General features: G+C 42.6%; 1 protein-coding gene, 1 long non-coding RNA gene and 1 other non-coding gene across 5 annotated transcripts in view; 1 reads left to right on the top strand and 2 right to left on the bottom strand.

The window, feature by feature from the left end:
* Positions 1-17,439, top strand: part of LOC141578382 (uncharacterized) — a 43,234-nt gene extending 25,795 nt beyond the window's left edge. The window contains exons 3-5 of one of the 3 annotated variants that reach the window (XR_012508755.1): positions 6,862-6,918; positions 9,192-9,704; positions 11,290-17,439. This is a non-coding gene — a long non-coding RNA (uncharacterized LOC141578382). Of the gene's footprint in view, positions 1-6,861; positions 6,919-9,191 lie in introns of all 3 variants that reach the window. The other 2 variants (XR_012508756.1, XR_012508754.1) reach the window with 2 other exon arrangements.
* The window catches only part of IMPG1 (interphotoreceptor matrix proteoglycan 1), a 101,384-nt gene that overhangs the window by 35,267 nt on the left and 48,677 nt on the right, over positions 1-17,440 (bottom strand). The window contains exons 10-12 of the mRNA XM_010972875.3: positions 15,620-15,867; positions 14,145-14,221; positions 13,178-13,256 (exon numbers count right to left, since the gene is read on the bottom strand). Coding sequence (XP_010971177.3) covers positions 13,178-13,256; positions 14,145-14,221; positions 15,620-15,867 — 404 coding nt within the window. The remainder of the gene's footprint in view (positions 1-13,177; positions 13,257-14,144; positions 14,222-15,619; positions 15,868-17,440) is intronic.
* On the bottom strand, positions 16,504-16,577 carry TRNAS-AGA (transfer RNA serine (anticodon AGA)). The gene has a single exon. It is a non-coding gene; the product is annotated as a tRNA-Ser (tRNA).

The raw sequence follows: 17,440 nt of genomic DNA, 5'->3' as shown, positions 1-17,440 counted from the left end.
GAGGCTTTCCTAAGATGCCCTGCCTGCCCCTCCCCAGCCGTGCCAGAGTCCCCGGGGAGTTTGTGAGAAATGCAAATTTGCCCCACTTCGCACCTACTGAATCAGAAACTCTGGGGGAAGGGCCCAGCAATCTGTGTTTTAACAAGCCCTCCAGGGATTCTGATTCAGGGGACAGTTATGAGAACACTGGCAGAGGAGAGGTTCTACAATTTATTATGGGAAATACAGGGACCTAAGCACAGTGATGCAGCCCAGCCTGGGTCTGCCCTTGAGAAAGATATAAAACAACACTGTTCTTCTGTGTCAGTCCTCCTAGGTCCTACTTCATCCACAGGTGCCTCTTTATGATAATTTTCTGGTAAAGACTTTGGTTAAGAAGAGCTACATGAACAGTTACGTGTAATACCAAAATCTGTGAAGTCCAAATAAGGGAACTTTACAATTAATTTATTAAAGACAAGGAAATCCAACTTTAGGCAGTAGCTTTTTACTCTGAAGAGTAAGAAATCCGTAACATGATTATATTGACGTTCCTTTAGAAACGTTCTTCCATTTGACATTTAAAATATTGTTTTTTTATATTGATGAATGTCATTTTGGGGAAAAAATGACATTTCTGCCATATATCATCTATAGAACTTGTTAAAAAGCAAATACATGTTAAAAAGTATGTTTGAATTTCCAGGACGTTGTCAACTCAAGCCGGTTAACGTCTTTCTTTGCTTACTTCCTAATGGAATATAACTTCCCCCCAGGAAGAGAACTGGCATGAGGGGTTTTTGCCAAATTACCATTGAAGAAGATATTTGTATTTCAGCCCCTTAAAACAATCACTTCCTGCCTCAGTGCATTCTGTAAGCTGGTTCTGTAAATACATATTTTGAAGACATTACTAAAGAATATCACATTTTTATCAGCTAGGGGGAATCATTACGTGTAAAGAAGGAAAGAATGCAAGAGACTGGTTCTAAATTTCTGTTTTTAAAAGACAGTTTAGATGCAAGAACTTCTGGGGAAATATTTTAATAGCTCCAGTTAGGGCTATTTCAAACTCAAATTTCTAAGCATTACTCATCCTTAAGTGATCCATAAAGAGCACTTAAACTGCCTTTAGCGTGTTAGATGCCTGGTTAATTTCATGCCCCTGGTATTGACAACTGTACTTAAAATATGATATTTCATCTGCTTTTATTTTACAATGGATTTTTGAACAATTTGCAAGATTTATTAAGAGTAATGAACTATATTTGAAGAAATCAGAACCTAATCATATATTAACATTAAGCCGTAAAAAAATTCAACTCTATAGGAGGTTGTAGGGGGTGGGGGTGGGGAAGGATTTACAGCATCCTGCAAAGGCTGAATGCAGAGGGAATGTAACATTAACAACAGAATCTGAATAACTCAGGCAACACTTCATTATTTATTATCTGAATAAAGAAAATGTATTCAAACTCTCCTCACCTGAAGTGAGGAATGCCTGAATCATGAATATCTTTTTGGGCAAATCATCCCTTTCTACTTTTAATTTAACACTTCATGGTTTGAAGATAAAGTGTTGCACTGAGGAGGTTCACATTTTGCATCTATGACTCTGTATGAACCGTGGCACTTTATGACTCCCGCGGCCACCAAGAGAAATGCTGGGCGCCTCCCCTGATGGAAAATCCAGGGACATCATCATTATCATTAATATCCATCCATCTTCCATCACCCAGCCATCCATCCCTTTATCCATCCATTCATCCAGAGAGTGTCCCTGGAGAGGAAAACAAGATAATGCTAAGAGCTGATGTCAAAAGATGGAGTGAGATTGCTTCCATTCAAGGGCAGCTGCGATGAGTAACTACATCAGGAGGGTGTCAGCAGCCATGAGGACTATCCTGGGTGAATCTGCTGTTTATTACTTTACAGAAATGGACAGATTTGGGTACACAAGGAGCTGTTTCCCTGGGAAAAAAAGCAATTCTGTTGCAACTGAAAAAATTACTTACTACATAGGGAGATAGCCTTCTGTTTTTAATTAAGTGCAAATAATAAAGGTATGGTTCTGAAGTACGATGACCTGTGTGTTCCCACAATACTGGAAACGAAGTGACTGGACAGCAAGAGCTCCTGGTTGGTTCTGGCTGAGCAATGTTTCATGATGTTACCACAAGTTCCATATTGCTACTGGATAATGGTGAAAGGGAGCAGGACCCTGTGAAGCCGCCTCCCCAAGTTTATAGAAAAGCTGAGTTCCCAAGGCCTCCCTCAGTCGCAGAAGAGCAGGCTCAAGCAGTTGATCAGGACAAGCCTGCAGGCACTGGGGGATGACAACTCTGACCACCTAGCTCAGCCATTAACTGAGATTATTCCTTCATTTTCCTTTAAAACTTTCATGGCTGAACAGAATCTTTGGAGATTCTTTTTTGGGGGGGTTGATGCTAGGTCCACCAGATTGCAGCCATTTTGGTTAAAAGCAGCTGTATTTCTTGTTACCAAGGCTGTTGGCCCCAGGGTCATACCCCTGCCCTTCCCTCGATTACTCGTATCTAAGTCTCAGGAGGCAGCTGCAGAGAAGAAACAAGAACTGGTTAGAACCCAGTACAAGATGGTGGAGGATTTGACTTCCAGTGGACCTTGAGCCTCATTATACACTCATTGCAATATATTAGCATGCTAAGTGACACACCCACCCACCAGCGCCACGACAGTGACAACGGCCATGACAACAACCGGAAAAGCCCATACAAGGACTGAATAGCCCATATGAGGACTGACTGGCTCCATCACACCAGGAAGGAGGACATGAAGGCAGAAGCCTCCTGTAAAAGTCCACGTGGCCCGACCCAAGCCGGAGCTGTCTCTACTGCCCATCCTGGCGGACGGCTCCCTGCTCAGGAGCCTCTTCCAGGGTCAAGTGCTTTTCTTGCCTTCTCTCTGCTTGAGCACTTTCCTTCCATTTCGCCTTCTGAGCAGTAGAGCAGCTGTTCACTTAGTCCCTCTGCCGCGGCTGTGCGAATTCTTCCACAGCGGTGGCAAGAACCCACACTTTGGTAGGCTTCCTAATTAAGGGATCCCTCCATCCGTTAACAGTGGGACCCCTTATGATCTGGGCTCTGAACTGATCCCTCAGGCATTTCTTGCCCTGCCCTCTGCGCTGTTTCAGGGAGGTGGTGCTGGGGTGCTGAACCCTGTAGGAACCATTTCAAAGGCCTCTGTACCATCCGGTTTCTGGCTGGGATTGGCCAACATGTTGCTCCTCCCTGCACGCCCCAACTCCCTGCTCTTGCAACAATTCTCTGTCCTCTGTGTCTCCAGCTCCCACTGGACAGGTGTTCTAGGCTTCCAGCTTCCCTCGGGTGAGCTGGCCCCTGGGTCCCAGTGATACTGCCTCCAACTTTTGTCTCTCAAGCCTGGGGTTGGGGTTGGGGTTGGGGTTGGGGTGGAGGGTAGATACACTTGCTCTTTTAATCTGTGGGCAGCCTCTCTCTCCTGTTTGGCTTCTTAGCTCCTCTGCCACCTAACATATTCCTCGCATTAAATTCTCTTTCTTGTAAATAATATTTGGAGCTATTCAAAACTGCTGATGTTTGGCTGCTTTGACCTATAAGAGTGGCAACCTGATGTCTGTTCTTTTCTGGTTAGATTCTGACTGTTACAGGTCAGTTTAGGAAGAATCGTTCCCACCAAAAAGGGACTTTGAAAGGCTGGCCCCAGCAGAGGGGATGCGGAGGGCAGGGAGCACAGGGGCCCAGGACACGGCTTCGGGATGGATGAGGAGGTAGAAGGCAGCAGAATCGACTAGCCAATCCAGGGACAATGCACAGGCAGCCAGGATTTTCCAGCTGGGATCCGATCAGGGATTATAATCTTAAATAGACAGGCTAGGTCATTAGGGAAGAAAAAAAATCAAACGTGGATTCCAGAACCCTACTGAAAAGTATTTATATTTCAATGAATGCATGGAAAAATTAATACACTCTCATCCAAAATAATGCTTTAGTGATTTACAACAAACCTTTTGCTATCCTTATAAGCTATCCGTATTGTTTATGCCGTTGTCTGGACTACTTCAACCCCACTACGTCATGACCCGGCGCCACAAAGCTTGGAGAGCAGTTCTGCTCAGAGAACACAATTTTAGCAAGACTGAGTTCTGCTAGTGCTGGGCCTATTGGGTTCTGAGGCAAAGGGAAAAATGTGCACCCCTGTATACACTTAGCAAAATATCCTCCCATATTTTGAACTAAATAGAAAAAGTTATTAAAAAAAGATACAACTCTATGTAAAGCCCCATGTTGCCCATTGTTTGCCTTTAAAAATGCCAACCTTCGTGAGATTAGGTTGAGAGGAAGAAGAAAGAGAAAAGGCCAAGCAGTCTGTGCAGGAATTCACAAAAGGAAGATTCTAAGGAGTTGAGAGAAAAAACATCCCAGGGTGGACTCAAGGTCTTAATAATAATTATAGTAAAGTCTGAGGGAAAAAACCAGGTCGATTGAATCCTGGGCAAATTGGCTCTGAATTGGTGGTGAGGCCCCGAAAGAAAAGGTTCTAGATGGGAATCAGCATAAAGATACTTATTGTAGAGCATGGGTTTGCCAAGAAAACTTGAAATTGGGAAAGTGGCCCTAGAGTCGAAGAGATTGACAGCTGTCTTGTAACTTGTCCTGATCAAGCACGGTGGCTATCGATGTATCGAGGAAGAGGGCTGAAAGACACTTTGCAGGGTTATTGCTATAAACAGCATCCTCTGTCAAACTGGATCTCTGACTTGGCCTCTGCTTCAAAAGAGGAAGCAGAAAATGTTTGCCATAAGGAGAGAAAATGAGACTTCCCCGGGGAAAAATGAATTGAGAAATTCATTCCCTTGTGTGTGAAGGCTGAAAAAACAAACACAAGGCGGGGAGGAATAAAATAGGAGTTCAGGATCTGCAGATGAATTATATTTCAATAAAAAAAAAAAAAACCCACAAAGCAAACAAAACAAGCCTAAAACCCAAAAAAGCCTCAGATGAGACTCATGGAATTAGGAGGGGTTCATCTCTTTCGTATATGATGAAATAATGGATCCCATTACTCCAGAAGTGAGACTTCTAATGTAGTATTGTCTCAGGAAAGTTTTCTCAAAGTCTTTTTTTTTTTTTTTTCTTTTTCTTTTTTCTGTTTTCACCAGGAATGAAGGGCACTGACAGGTCAATCATGCCAAGAAGCAGTTTCCATTTTCCACCATGAATATTAAGGTGGTTGGAATCTAGGTACTGCAGCCCCAGTCTCCTGGTTTTCCTGGCTTATGCTTCACTCCCCCTGGGCTCCGAAGAACCTCCTTGGGAAGGGCGTTAGGGAAAGGATTCAGCTAGGGTGGAGCAGAGCCCAGCCCTCAGCCAGTGCCTCCCACGACAGGGAGCCTCCCGCCCTGTCATCCCCCAGGAAGATGGGGAGGACTTCTGTCTGGATTTCGGTCTGACACTAAAGTCTTGCTGAGGATTCTCACTCTCATTTGCATGGACGGTCGTTCAAAATATTCTGCTTCTCAGAGCAATGCAGGGATCACAAAAGCAGTTTGTAAGAAAGTTGGCAGATTGCAGGTACACAGCCTAGTAGCAGTGCACTTCTGTCCAACTGCAAAGGGTGAATCTGCCTCCTTGAATCAGTTTAGCTTTCCTCCATTCCCTGTAGAGTAGGTGCTCATTTCCACCCCTGGTCCCTAATCAGCCTTTACTCTTTAAGTGCATTCTCCTAGGGCGCGGGTCCAGGCAGCCCCCGCTCCTTGTCAGGGAGCCCGCACCCCCAGCACTGATGATACATGTCCCTTCCTGCCAGCCGGCACCTCTCACCACTGTCCTGGTCCCTAGGTCTCTATCCTCATGCAGCTTCTCTCTGGCTGCCCTCCAGATCCCACGATTAAACAAACAGTTCCCACAATTATAGGGCTCCTTAAGGTATTTCAGTTGCCCTCTTTCCATCTTGTTTTCTGTCTCCCAGCCTTCCTCCTCCTCTCACTGCCCAGCTGTAATAATTCCTGCTCTGCTTCTTGAATATTGTAAATCATCCTGTCCAACTACCTCTACTTGCATTTGACACACAAAAGATCCTTAAAACAAAAAGTGGTGCATCTCATTTGTGTAGCACCCTTGAGTCACCCCAGCTTTCAAGGTTGAAGAAATGGACTGAAAGATCGTTCAAGAATGTCACAAATATACAACCAAAGTGCCAGACTAAAATTATTGCAAACTCCCATGTTTGCATTGATTCAAATCCATGGGGAGTTTGTCATCCTGCAGAGTGAAGGTCTGGATTGAGAACCCAAAGAGGTACATTTTCTTAAACTCTAAACATGCACATAAATACAAATCAATGCATTCATTTATCTCTCTGCAAATGCTTCCATTTGTTTCATCTATAGGCGAAGTTTGGTAAGTTTTGTAAATGCTGAGTTTGAATGATACTTAAGTGAGCATTTTATTAAAATTCTGTGGATGAGCACCTGTTTCAACATTCCAAATAGCATAAACCTAATATATATGCTCTGGCAAGGATTTTACTGAACCTGACAATATGGAGAACTTGCCAAGGAGCATGAGAGAGTTGTTATTTTTCTATCTCATTCATTGCCAAGCCAAAAAAAAAAAAAAAAAAAAAATAGAGGTAGAAGAAAATCCTCTTATCTTTCGGTTTACTTAGTGATCAAAAGATGTTCAATTCTCTCTGAGATTACTGCAGGGGTCTATTTTAAGATGAGGTTTCCATTTTCCTGACATTTACATTTAAAAAAAATTCTCATTTGTTATTGAAGTGTAGTCCATTTATGATGTTAGATTCAGGTGTACAGCAAAGTGATTCTGTTATACATATACATATATATTTTTTTCTTTTCAGATTCTTTTCCATTATGTCTCATTACAAGAAAGTGGATATAGTTTCCTGTGCTATACAGTAGGTCTTGGTTGTTTATCTATTTTATATATAGTAATGTGTATTTGTTAATCCCAAACTCCTAGTCTATCCCTCCCCCATCCGACCTTTCCCCTCCTGGTAACCACAGTTGGTTTTCTACTGACATTTACATTTTTAAGGTCAGATGGATGCTGGTACCTGTCACTTTGAGTAGAGGTACATGACAATGCTGGTTTGCTCTGTTGCCTTTGTAGACTCCCTTCTATAAACTGACTACTGCATGCAATTTGTAATCTATGATACCTTCATAAATGCAATTTTATTTCTTAAAACATAAGAATGAAGGAAATACTCATGCAGTTTCTATCTGTAACTCCCAACTTCCTTATAAATGCTCTGGCAATTTCTACCTTAGGATTGCTAAAATGTCACTTTTCCTCCATGCAAGAGCTCCTTCTTTGATGAAAATGCTGATCAGATTGTAAACCTGAGATTCTCCATAACAAGACCCAGGGAACATTTCTTCCCCAGAGTCTCAAAGCTGACATGTCTGCGCCTGATTATGCTCTGGTCTCAAACCATTTGCACAACCAGTGCCTTCCGCTCTGTAAAAAGGGGCAAGAGGATCAGAAGATCATTTGCCTTCCTGCCCTAATCCTAATGTTACCTCGTGTGGGTCAAGATGAGGGGACATGAGACAGAAATCCTTGCAGCTATGAATACGCCATGTCCCAGTCACTCGAGAAGGGGTACACGGTGGAATCGGGTGGCTACAGAATTGGTTAGATGCCACTCTGACCACCTGGCCCCTGTCACCCCAGTGCCTCTCTCTTCAGGGTTTTCTTCTGAACAATGTTCTCTGTACTGTTTATTTCCTGCCCCCTCTTCTACCCTGGGCTCCTTCTGACTCCACAAATACCAACCCAAACACCAATCACTAATGACAATCACACCGTTCACATTATGACTAAAGGTACACCGTCAGGAAACCCTGCTTTCTCGCTGCACCAGGTGAATTGTCAAATTATGGCCTGATTCTGCCTGTTCTAGTCTTGGCTTTGCATTTTTTCCTGCTGACCTAATGTACAGAGCACCCTCTGTTTTTTACCTACTATGCTAAGCTCATTCAAGACCTACTATGATGGTTAATCTTATATGTCAGGTGTGCTAGGCCACGGTCCCTGGAGATGTGGTCAAACATCATTCTAGCTGGTTCTTTGAAGGTATTTTTTAGATGAGATTGGCATTTAAATCAGCAGATTTTGTGTAAAACAGATTACCTTCTGCAATGTGAGAAGGCCTCACCCAATCAGTTGAAGGCTTTAATTTAAAAAAAGAAAAACGACAAACCTGACCTCCTCAGAGGAAATGGGATTTCTGTCAGCGGACTTCTCCCCCGAGTCTCTGATCTGCCAGCCTACTCTGCAGATTTTGAACTTGCCAGCCGCCACAACTGCACGAGTCAAGTCCTTAAAATCAATCTCTCTCTCTCTCTCCACACACACACACACACACGTCCTGTTGGTTCTGTTTCTCTGCAGACCCTGACTGATACATGTACTGAACATTTAACTTATCTCTGTGTAAAATTCCAACCACTTAAGTGAGGCCTTCCCAACACATATTTGAAAACCCCTATTCTCTGACTTGTGCTGATTTGTCAAAGAAAGAGAGAAGGAGGGGAAGAGGGGGAGAGGGAGAGAGAATATGTGTTCCATTAGGTTTTAAACTCGAGGGTGAGAAGAAATTTGGTGTCTCATGTATAACACAGATGACCGGAGAGGCATTCTCCAGTCGCTATTAGCCAAAGTAGTCCTGTTTTATTTTATTTTATTTTATTTTATTTTATTTTATTTTAACTATTTTATTTCATTTTATTTTACTTTATATTTTATTTTATTTCACTTTACCTTACTTTATTTTATTTTATTTTATTTTATTTTATTTTATTTTATTTTATTTTATTTTATTTTATTTTATTTTATAATAACATCTCTTGTATCCCTTTTTTCCTCCCCTCTTCCTCTGCTTCTGGCCCCTTCATACGCCGAAAGCTTTGCACTAGACGTGGGACAAGATCCCTCACCGCCCTTTTGGACTGGAATCTCTAAACTGGGATGTGTTGAGGAATCGAGTTGCCACAGGTGCTATCAGCTCTGTAGATGTAAAGTGATCTTGGAAATAGTTTCCTAAAGCAGGACATGAGGAGAAGTCCTGAGTCCCTGTGAATCAGTATGTTTACCTGTTTATGTGGCACAGTTTTCTGTATTTATCAACCTCCCCTTTTCTCTTCTCTGTCAAATACTCAACAGACCAATCAAAAGCACTGGATGAATGGATATTTATCAATCTTCCTCCTTATGTAAGTATGAACCAACAAAAACAGATGGAGGTGATGGCAGTGAGCATGTCAAAGGTCTGAGAACCCGCCAAGCCTGGCATCTCCCGGGACGTCCTCACTGGTCGCATGACCGTAAGGTGGTAACGGGAAGGACATCTGAAAGCGTCGCGAGACCGGCTCCCTCACCTAGTGCAGACACGCAGACACGCAGACACCTATAACCCTCTGCCCACCAATGGGCCTCTAACAGACATTGGTCATTAATTAACCAGGGCAAGCTTTCTTGCCGAAACCGTTCGTGGCTTCAGAATGCTTCGTAACAGTTTTACCTCTTAAATACCACCCAAATCCACTCGCTTTCATCCCTCTCCCCTTCTCTCACCCAGTGCAGACCATCCACGTTTCCAGCCTGGATTACTGTGAAGGCTCTTCTGATTACTCGCACTTGCCCACCTCCAGCTGATTTCCCACAGTACAGCCGGAGGTCTGTTTGAACTCAAATCTGTTATGTCCTTCCCATGCTTACGCCCTTCCAATGTTCTTAACAGGGCTCATAGAGCCTGATGTTTCTGGGGTTTCACGGTTTTCTCTCTAACACTTTCCAACCCCTTTGTGCTCCAGCCACACTGGCTTCCTCCACTTTCCTTCAATATACCACCTACTTCCAGCTTCAGCTACTCCCTTCTCCCCAAAACATCCTTCTCCACTCCCTCCCCAGTTGCTATTTTTGCCTTCTTGCTATTCAGATGTCAGTTTAAACACTACTTCTTTAGGAGGGCCAAATGGCTATGTAGAACTGATCATAAAGAATACGTATATTTTATTATTTGTGGATTTGTATCAACATAGCCTTTGTATTGGCAACATTTCATGATAAACTTCTGTATGCATATGGATCCCACTTTTTTTGTTTTTTTTTGTTTCCGTTTTTGAGATTGGCTGTTGAACACTGACCAGCACACTGCCGGTGAGCTGCAGTGGTCGGGGGGCTAACTGGCTGTATTCGCTTCCTTCCCTTCCCTGTCCCAGTTCCCTGTTCCTTTACTGGGTCCCCTGGGATCACCTCTGAAACAAACTCATTTTAATCAAATCCTCATCTCAAGGTCTGTTTTGGGGGACACTAACCATAACAGTCATGGAGTGGATATACTTTGTCTACCCCACCATTTTATCCCCTGTACCTAATAAGCAGAGCGTAAATATTTCTTGAATGAGTAAATAAATGAGCGCAGCATCCCAGCATTCCAGTACTAGTTAAGTGAACTTGTTGAAATCCGTTCTACTCTGTGGTTTACCGGCACATGAAGAGTTTGCTTGGATCGGTGGCCTGTGGTGCCCCTGGAATTCACCTACATGGTGGCCAGTCTCCCATCTAAAGATGTGCAGAGAAGCTATAGGGAACCCGTGGGGACACCCAAGTCTCCTAGCGCCATATGAGATAAAAATGGAGAATGAACATATACGATATGATGGAGGAAAAAGAGAGCTCCCCCAAGGAGAGGGGAAAGGAGAAATGGGGGCCCTAAGGTGAGATGAAGTTGCTGAGATGTGGCTTCAGCTGACTGTGTATGCAAGAGTGTCCATGTGAAGGACTGTGAGTGTAGAAGGAAGGGAAAGATGCAATTTCGAATGACAATTGCTTCTGCTTGCTTTTGCTCTTGCAGAAGTGGTGGGATTTATCTTAAAAACATGTGGTCTCTGTTCACGAAAATGTGGAAAAGCGATTAAACAGGCCACTACTCTGCATGAGAAATTGGATCACAGCTTGAGGAGGGAGTTGGGCAGAGCCTGGAAAAAGGGTGGTCATCGAGGAGAGAGAGGTTTGAGAGAATGAGGGCATAACAGCACTGCAGCAGGGAGAGGGGATAATAGCACAATTTGGGGGCAGAAAATCAGAACGCACGTTTTCTTGGGAACTGCCCAAACTGGGGGCAGGGCATTGAATTTTCCAAATATAAAATTTGGAGGACAGTACTGTCTCACCTGACAGCTGGGTTAAATCTAGAATAATCGAATTTGAGAGCTGGAAGGAATTTGATTTACTTTTCTGTTCTCTCTCTCTCTTTCAGGGCTTTGTGAAGATGCCCTAAGGATGGAGTGTAATCACACATCATGGCTGTCCCTTCCTTCTTTGAGATGACATTTTCTTCATGGACCTCTCTGAACTATTTTTAGAAGCAGCATATTTCTGCAAGGAAAACTTACTGTTTGGTCCTCAGTTTAGATGTACAAGGAAGAAAAGGCAAAAATAGTGACCCCAGTGGTTTAGAGTTCAACTAAGTTTTTCTTACAACTCTTTCCAAGTCTTAACTATTATCCTTTCATCCTGAAGTGAAGCAGTTTAAATAACATCTTGGCCAGGCCCTTCTGGTTGAGAGGATATCAAATTTTTTGGCTAGGAGAGTGGCTTATTGCATATTTCTTTCACTTCATGCCCACAGGTTAATCCATGTGGTGGTTAATGTGGCCCATGTGGCAGGGCTGATTACAGTTAATCAGCGCTCTCGTTTGGACAAAAATCTTTGCCAATGAGGAATATCACCTTTCACGGGAGGCTGTCTCTGGAGATGCATGAGGACCGACACAGGGACAGGTGCATCCTCCAGGAGTTTACAGTCCGACACTGTAAACACAGACGGGCCCAATAAAACTGACCTGTTGATCAGGAACAGATAGTCATTAAACTCCAGCATGTGCCAGACACTGTGCTCAGTGCAGTTTAAGAAAAAGGAATAAGAACACACTTGAGCTGACAACATGGGGCAGAGAAGAGCTGTCTCAGCTGATCTCTGCCCAAATTTCAGATTTATGGGCAAAATAAATGACTGCTGTTTCAAGGCACTAACTTTAGGGATGGTTTGTAATGTCGAAATAGGTAACTGTACCATGCAGTTAATGTGTACTCACTGGTAATCATGCAAACCAAACACAATCTGTGTAGGGTCAAGCCATATGTGTTTTTGTGAAAAAGCTTGGATTCAGTAAAATTGCATCATAATTTCACACAAGGTTTGTGAGGAAAACAGGAATGAGGTAGACCACTTAAAACCCAGAGAATTCTGTAAAGAGAGCCTTAACTAAGACAGTAACAATTCTATGTAAAATATCAGCCACAAGAAATCTCCACTAGCATTTGCACTTAGAATCACAGTGCCTCCTGAGCAGCCTTGTATCCTGGGGTTCATGCTTCCTTAAAGACATTTCTACTTAGAGTTGCACCAGAGAGCTGTACAAAGTGGGAAGCACAGAGGGTCTTGAGACACTAAACCAGCTACTTTTTGTACCAAAAAAAAGACTCTTCTGCAGAATGTTTCTTTTTTTTTTTTTTAAGGTTGTCATATATTGATAAAGATGTCTCTTTAACTGTGAGGAATTTTGACCCCATTGCCTCAAAAGTAAACATTCTTGGAACTCTAAAAGCAAACCAGGAGGATTTCAATGTTTACTGACATCCTTATTTATCGATGACACACATGCTGATTGGCACTAAACACATAAACCTAGCAGAACAGACAGTATCAGTGGTCAGCCTGTATGCGGCGAATAGGAACCCAAACACTGATTATAAGGGTGCAATCCTCTGTCGCCATGGCCCCTTGTCATGGACGTGGGCCTTTTGACCTACCTGGTGCTGAGGGACACTCAGGTCTGAAGCCTAGTAGAGCTGGCCGTCCTGTGTGGGCAGCAGTTGGTGCTGCTGTGGTCTCAGTGTCTTTCACCAGATCCACAGGAAAGGGCTGTCAGTGCTCTCAGTGAGACTGGGGATGAGAGTGGAGGGGAGGACACCGAGGTGACCTCCTCTTCAGAAGAGGGTGGTTTTATTGGAAACGCTGGTGGGAGCAAACCTCCCGGGTCGAGGATGACTTTCTCACTGGTCTTTGAGGTAGGGTCATAGATGGAAACCTCCAAGAGAATATTGTCATCTAACATAGATAAACTCTGTGGGGAGGAACTCACCAGGTAGACCGTGTCCTGCTCTGTCCATTGTCTCAAGCCTGGGTTGACCAAGAGGAAGTTCCGGGCTCAAAGTAGCATCCTGAAGAATGAATTTAGAAAGACAGATGTTAAGAAGGGCTCTGTATATGAGAAGGGCTATACTCTGTACTTTTTTTCTTTTCATTTAAATTTAAGCAAATCATTTTGTAGTTGACTTGAATCTATTGTGGATTCCGATGTAGGTTCTGGTTTTAGAAACATGCCCTGGAAAGAAAAGTGTGCAATGGATACAGTAGTAAAATTGGCTTCTTGGCTAATTGAGTCTGCCTGTGTAGGGTTAACTAGTAACCAAAATACTTTGAAACAGCGTCAATCACGTTAGAATTCATGAGTTCTTTCATTTAAAAAGAGAACAGAGCTTAATCAGCACTTCCATTTATGAACACCCCAGTGACAACATTCAGCATAAATTAAATGAACACAGCTTTAGATGAAATACAAAAATTATTACTGAATTCATTATTTTTACTTCCTATGACATTCATTTATACTTATGAAAACCCCATAAGTAAATAGATGGGTAAGACCTTAAGACTTAAGAACAAACTAAGTAACTAACATATGTTTACTCACCTATTTATTTTGGAAAGTCAAAGTTAAATAATATATTCTGCTTTAAGTGTTCTTTTCAGTTCATGAACATGTATTTGTTTCAACAAAAACAGCAAATCCTAACTAATTGAAACAAAGCTCTAAATATGTTGGAGGAAACTTTGAATTTAAGGATATTTGAAATGCAAGTTGCATTATATTTTATTAACACAGATACTGGAGGTGAGTAACCGAGTAGTAATAAACAGAAAAGAATTCTGTTTAGCATTGATTGCAAAGGAAATTTTGTTCTGTGTAGTCCTCAAGCTGATTTTTTTCTGGTGGAAGGTTTTGAGACTTTGTTCCTATTTGAAGAACAAAAGGACAACAAACTCACCTTTGTGATATCAGCAAGGAGTGTGGGCAGCACTGACGAGGTATCAGGATGGAAGTCTGGCAATGACCCAACAGTTTCTGAGAGTGAAAAATCACAAGGTTGAAGTGTTTCTTTCATTTTTTTTTTTTTTTTTTTTTGTGTGTGGCTGGGGCAGTAAAATAGGGCTGTAAAATGTGGCAGTAATCACTTCTTAAGGAGTGGTGGCACAAATCATCAAGAAACCAGCATCAAACAAGCTAATGGTCATCGATCTGAGTGATACACTGAAGCACAGATGCAAGGGGTGTGTCTTGCACGTCTAGGGATGAGAATGATTAGTAAGGTGGATTTTTAGGGTGTTTAGTTTTATTCTACACATTTACACCAAGCAGGCAGGCTGACTGGCTACGCCAGTGGGGATGAAAATATAACTAAGGCGACAAAGAAAGAAATGGCTAGAATAAATCCCTGAGCCAAGGACCATTTGTGAGTCTTTGTGAAACCTACTTCTATCCTGAAGCCCGATTCTCAGATTGTCTCAAAAGATTTAACCAGGAAGACCAACCCAGACTGCCAGGTGGTCCCTGAGATGAGTCTGAAGTTCACCTTGCCTTGTCAAACCTAGCAATTCAAAAGTGAACCAAGATGATTTTAATGTTTACTGACATCCTTACTGACATGCCCTACATCTTGTCCCAAGGGACCTTGGTAACATTTTCCAGAGTTGAGTTTGACTATTCGAACTAGAAAAACAGGTCTGACAGAGAATGTTAGTTTCATGCAGTGTCACACTGCAAGGGCATTTCCAGGGCTTGTGGATTATGCCAGGAGTACTGGGTGTACTGAAAAGTTCCAGGATCCTGAGTTTGCCTGACTATCTGTTGGCGTCTTTAGCTCCACTCTCTTCTCTCCCCACTACTCTCTGCCCCGGGAGGTTGCCTTATATGGACTCTGTCAGGGGTTCCTTGGTCTCTGTCTTTGGGAAGTCTTAGATCATGAAGCACCCCTTCAGGCCAGGAGATAGCGATGAGGTCTTGCAGCTTCTAGCCCCAGGGAACTGTCCTTTCCTTTGGGCATTAGGGAAACCTTTATAAACAGTATCTTTATCAAACTCTTCTCAAATTATCCCACTTCGAATGTGCCATCTGTTTCCTTCTGAGACCCGACCAATTTACTAGATGAGGGAATCTGGGTTGACCAAAGGACACAGAACTGTTCCTGGGTTCATCTCTCCACCTGGGCTTTACTGGATGACTGTGCATGAGCTGGACTGAACTGAAGCTCTTGGCTCCCCTAGAGCTACTTTTGGTGCAAAGTGGTCACAAAAGGCTCATCAGATGAGACCCACGAGGGAGTGAGGAGAGACACAGATGATGCCATACATGATGTGTATATCACAGAAATGACTGACTCTACAAGACCCAAGTTAAAATGACAGTGCCCGTGAAACATTCAAGCCTCCTAGTCTCTCTGCCACTGTGGAATCACCAACTGACCATCCATGAACTGAACTGCCCCCACGTCCAAGGACTGGTCTTCCTCGAGCGCTCTGATGATCAGCTTTCTGAGTTCCAAAGCTGTGGGATAGATTTCCGTCTGCTTGTCCTCCTCCACCGTCCCATGGGGGTCTCCTTCACTTTCAATTTTGTTGGAATCAAAAGATAGGTGATCACTCGCAGAGCTTTTTATTTCTGCTTTGTCTCTCTTAAAGATGGCTGTGAGCTGCATCTCGGTGGAGCTGGACCTGTAGACAGCAGAGGACACGGGGCACCCAAAGCTGTTGTTACATGCCTTGTCGAGAGTCACTGTGTTGCTACAAAGCTTCCGGAAGTTTCAACCTCTTTCCTGATGGGCTCCTAAAGAATATCACACTTGAAACTAATTTCAATGTTTATCAGAAATTTGAAAGGTAGAAAAGACCTGACATATATTTTAGTTCTGAAATGGAAGGTTGGGATGGGAGTTAAGTCTAGCTTTGTGGAGGGGCTACTAACTGGATCAAGTGACCATAGGTTTTTACTTTAGTGAAAAAGTGTTAATTGTCAAGAGTTGCTGGTATTGACCAGTGTTTTTGGTGGTCTTATAAGTGCCAATCAGCAAGAAGGATGAATTGTCTTTTTTTTTTTTCCTACAAATAACCCCCTTATGAAGATCTATGAAATAGCAACGTGGGATAAATCAGTGGAATAATACGTACGTGTTGTAACCGAGTCAAAGCTTCAGTTCTCAAGGTTTTTCTTTTCTACTTTTTACAAGAAATATTTCTCCTACTTTTTTGTTTATTCTTTGGGGGGGAAGGTAATTTACTTATTTATTTATTTATAACAATTTTTTTTGGGGGGTGAGGTAATTGGGTTTTTATTTACTTACTTATTTTTAATGGAGGTACTGGGGTTTGAACCCAGGACCTCTTGCGCTCTAAGCGTGCGCTCTACCACTTGAGCTATACCCTCCCCCTACAAGAAGAATTTCTTAATTAAAAAATGAAACTCTATATTAAACAAATCTTTTCTTTCAAGTTGCTTTAAAAATAACATCTTAGAAGGAAGATGTGAGAAAAGAGAAAGGGAAGTAGCTCATGATTAACTGTGTTTATTATTATACTTATTGATTCAGTGCCTTTTTGCAGATAAAAGTGAAATAGGGTTCTCTCTAGCTCTGTCCTCCAGGATCAGGTTTTCCTTTCTAGTTTATGCCATAAATCCACACGGAGGGATACGAAAACGTTTTAAAGGCCGTAGGAACCGATAATGCGTGATTTTGGCAGTCCTTCAGGTCACACAATCAATCCGAGTTTACAGTTCGTTATTTCACCAATTACAGGAACCAAAGCCGGATTCTTACTACTGAGCTCCCCAAGGTACAGGGGGCCTTCTCCCCATTCAAGCTGGCCTTGGAACCAAGGGGCAAGTTAGTTTCTCTGCTTCATTCCAGACTTAGGCTGGTTGCACACACGAGTATGCGTTCAGACAGACAACTTCCCGTCACAAATGACATTTAAGGAATTGCTAAAACATGCTTGCATCACAGCTCTGTGTTTTTATGTTTTTCCTTTGAAAAGCTTTTGAGTTTTATAGAACACACTTCCGCTGATCAAGTTATTGTTCACCTGCTCATCTCATGCAGTGATTTTGATTTGAGAGTTCTTTTCTGCTACTGAGCAATTGATCAATTCCTCCCATTTAAATAAGACATCCATAAAGAGTCACTGGCTTATCCCAGGCTTTACATGTAAAAATACTTTGTAAAAGATGAGCATGTAAATGTGTGGGGGAAAATGCACTATATTTCAGAACATTAAAAAAAGTTCAAATTAC

The sequence above is a fragment of the Camelus bactrianus genome, chromosome 8 (assembly GCF_048773025.1).
Source record: "Camelus bactrianus isolate YW-2024 breed Bactrian camel chromosome 8, ASM4877302v1, whole genome shotgun sequence".
Lineage (NCBI taxonomy): Eukaryota > Metazoa > Chordata > Mammalia > Artiodactyla > Camelidae > Camelus > Camelus bactrianus.
Note: the sequence above shows the minus strand (reverse complement) of the source record. Positions and strands in the feature narration are given on the sequence as shown.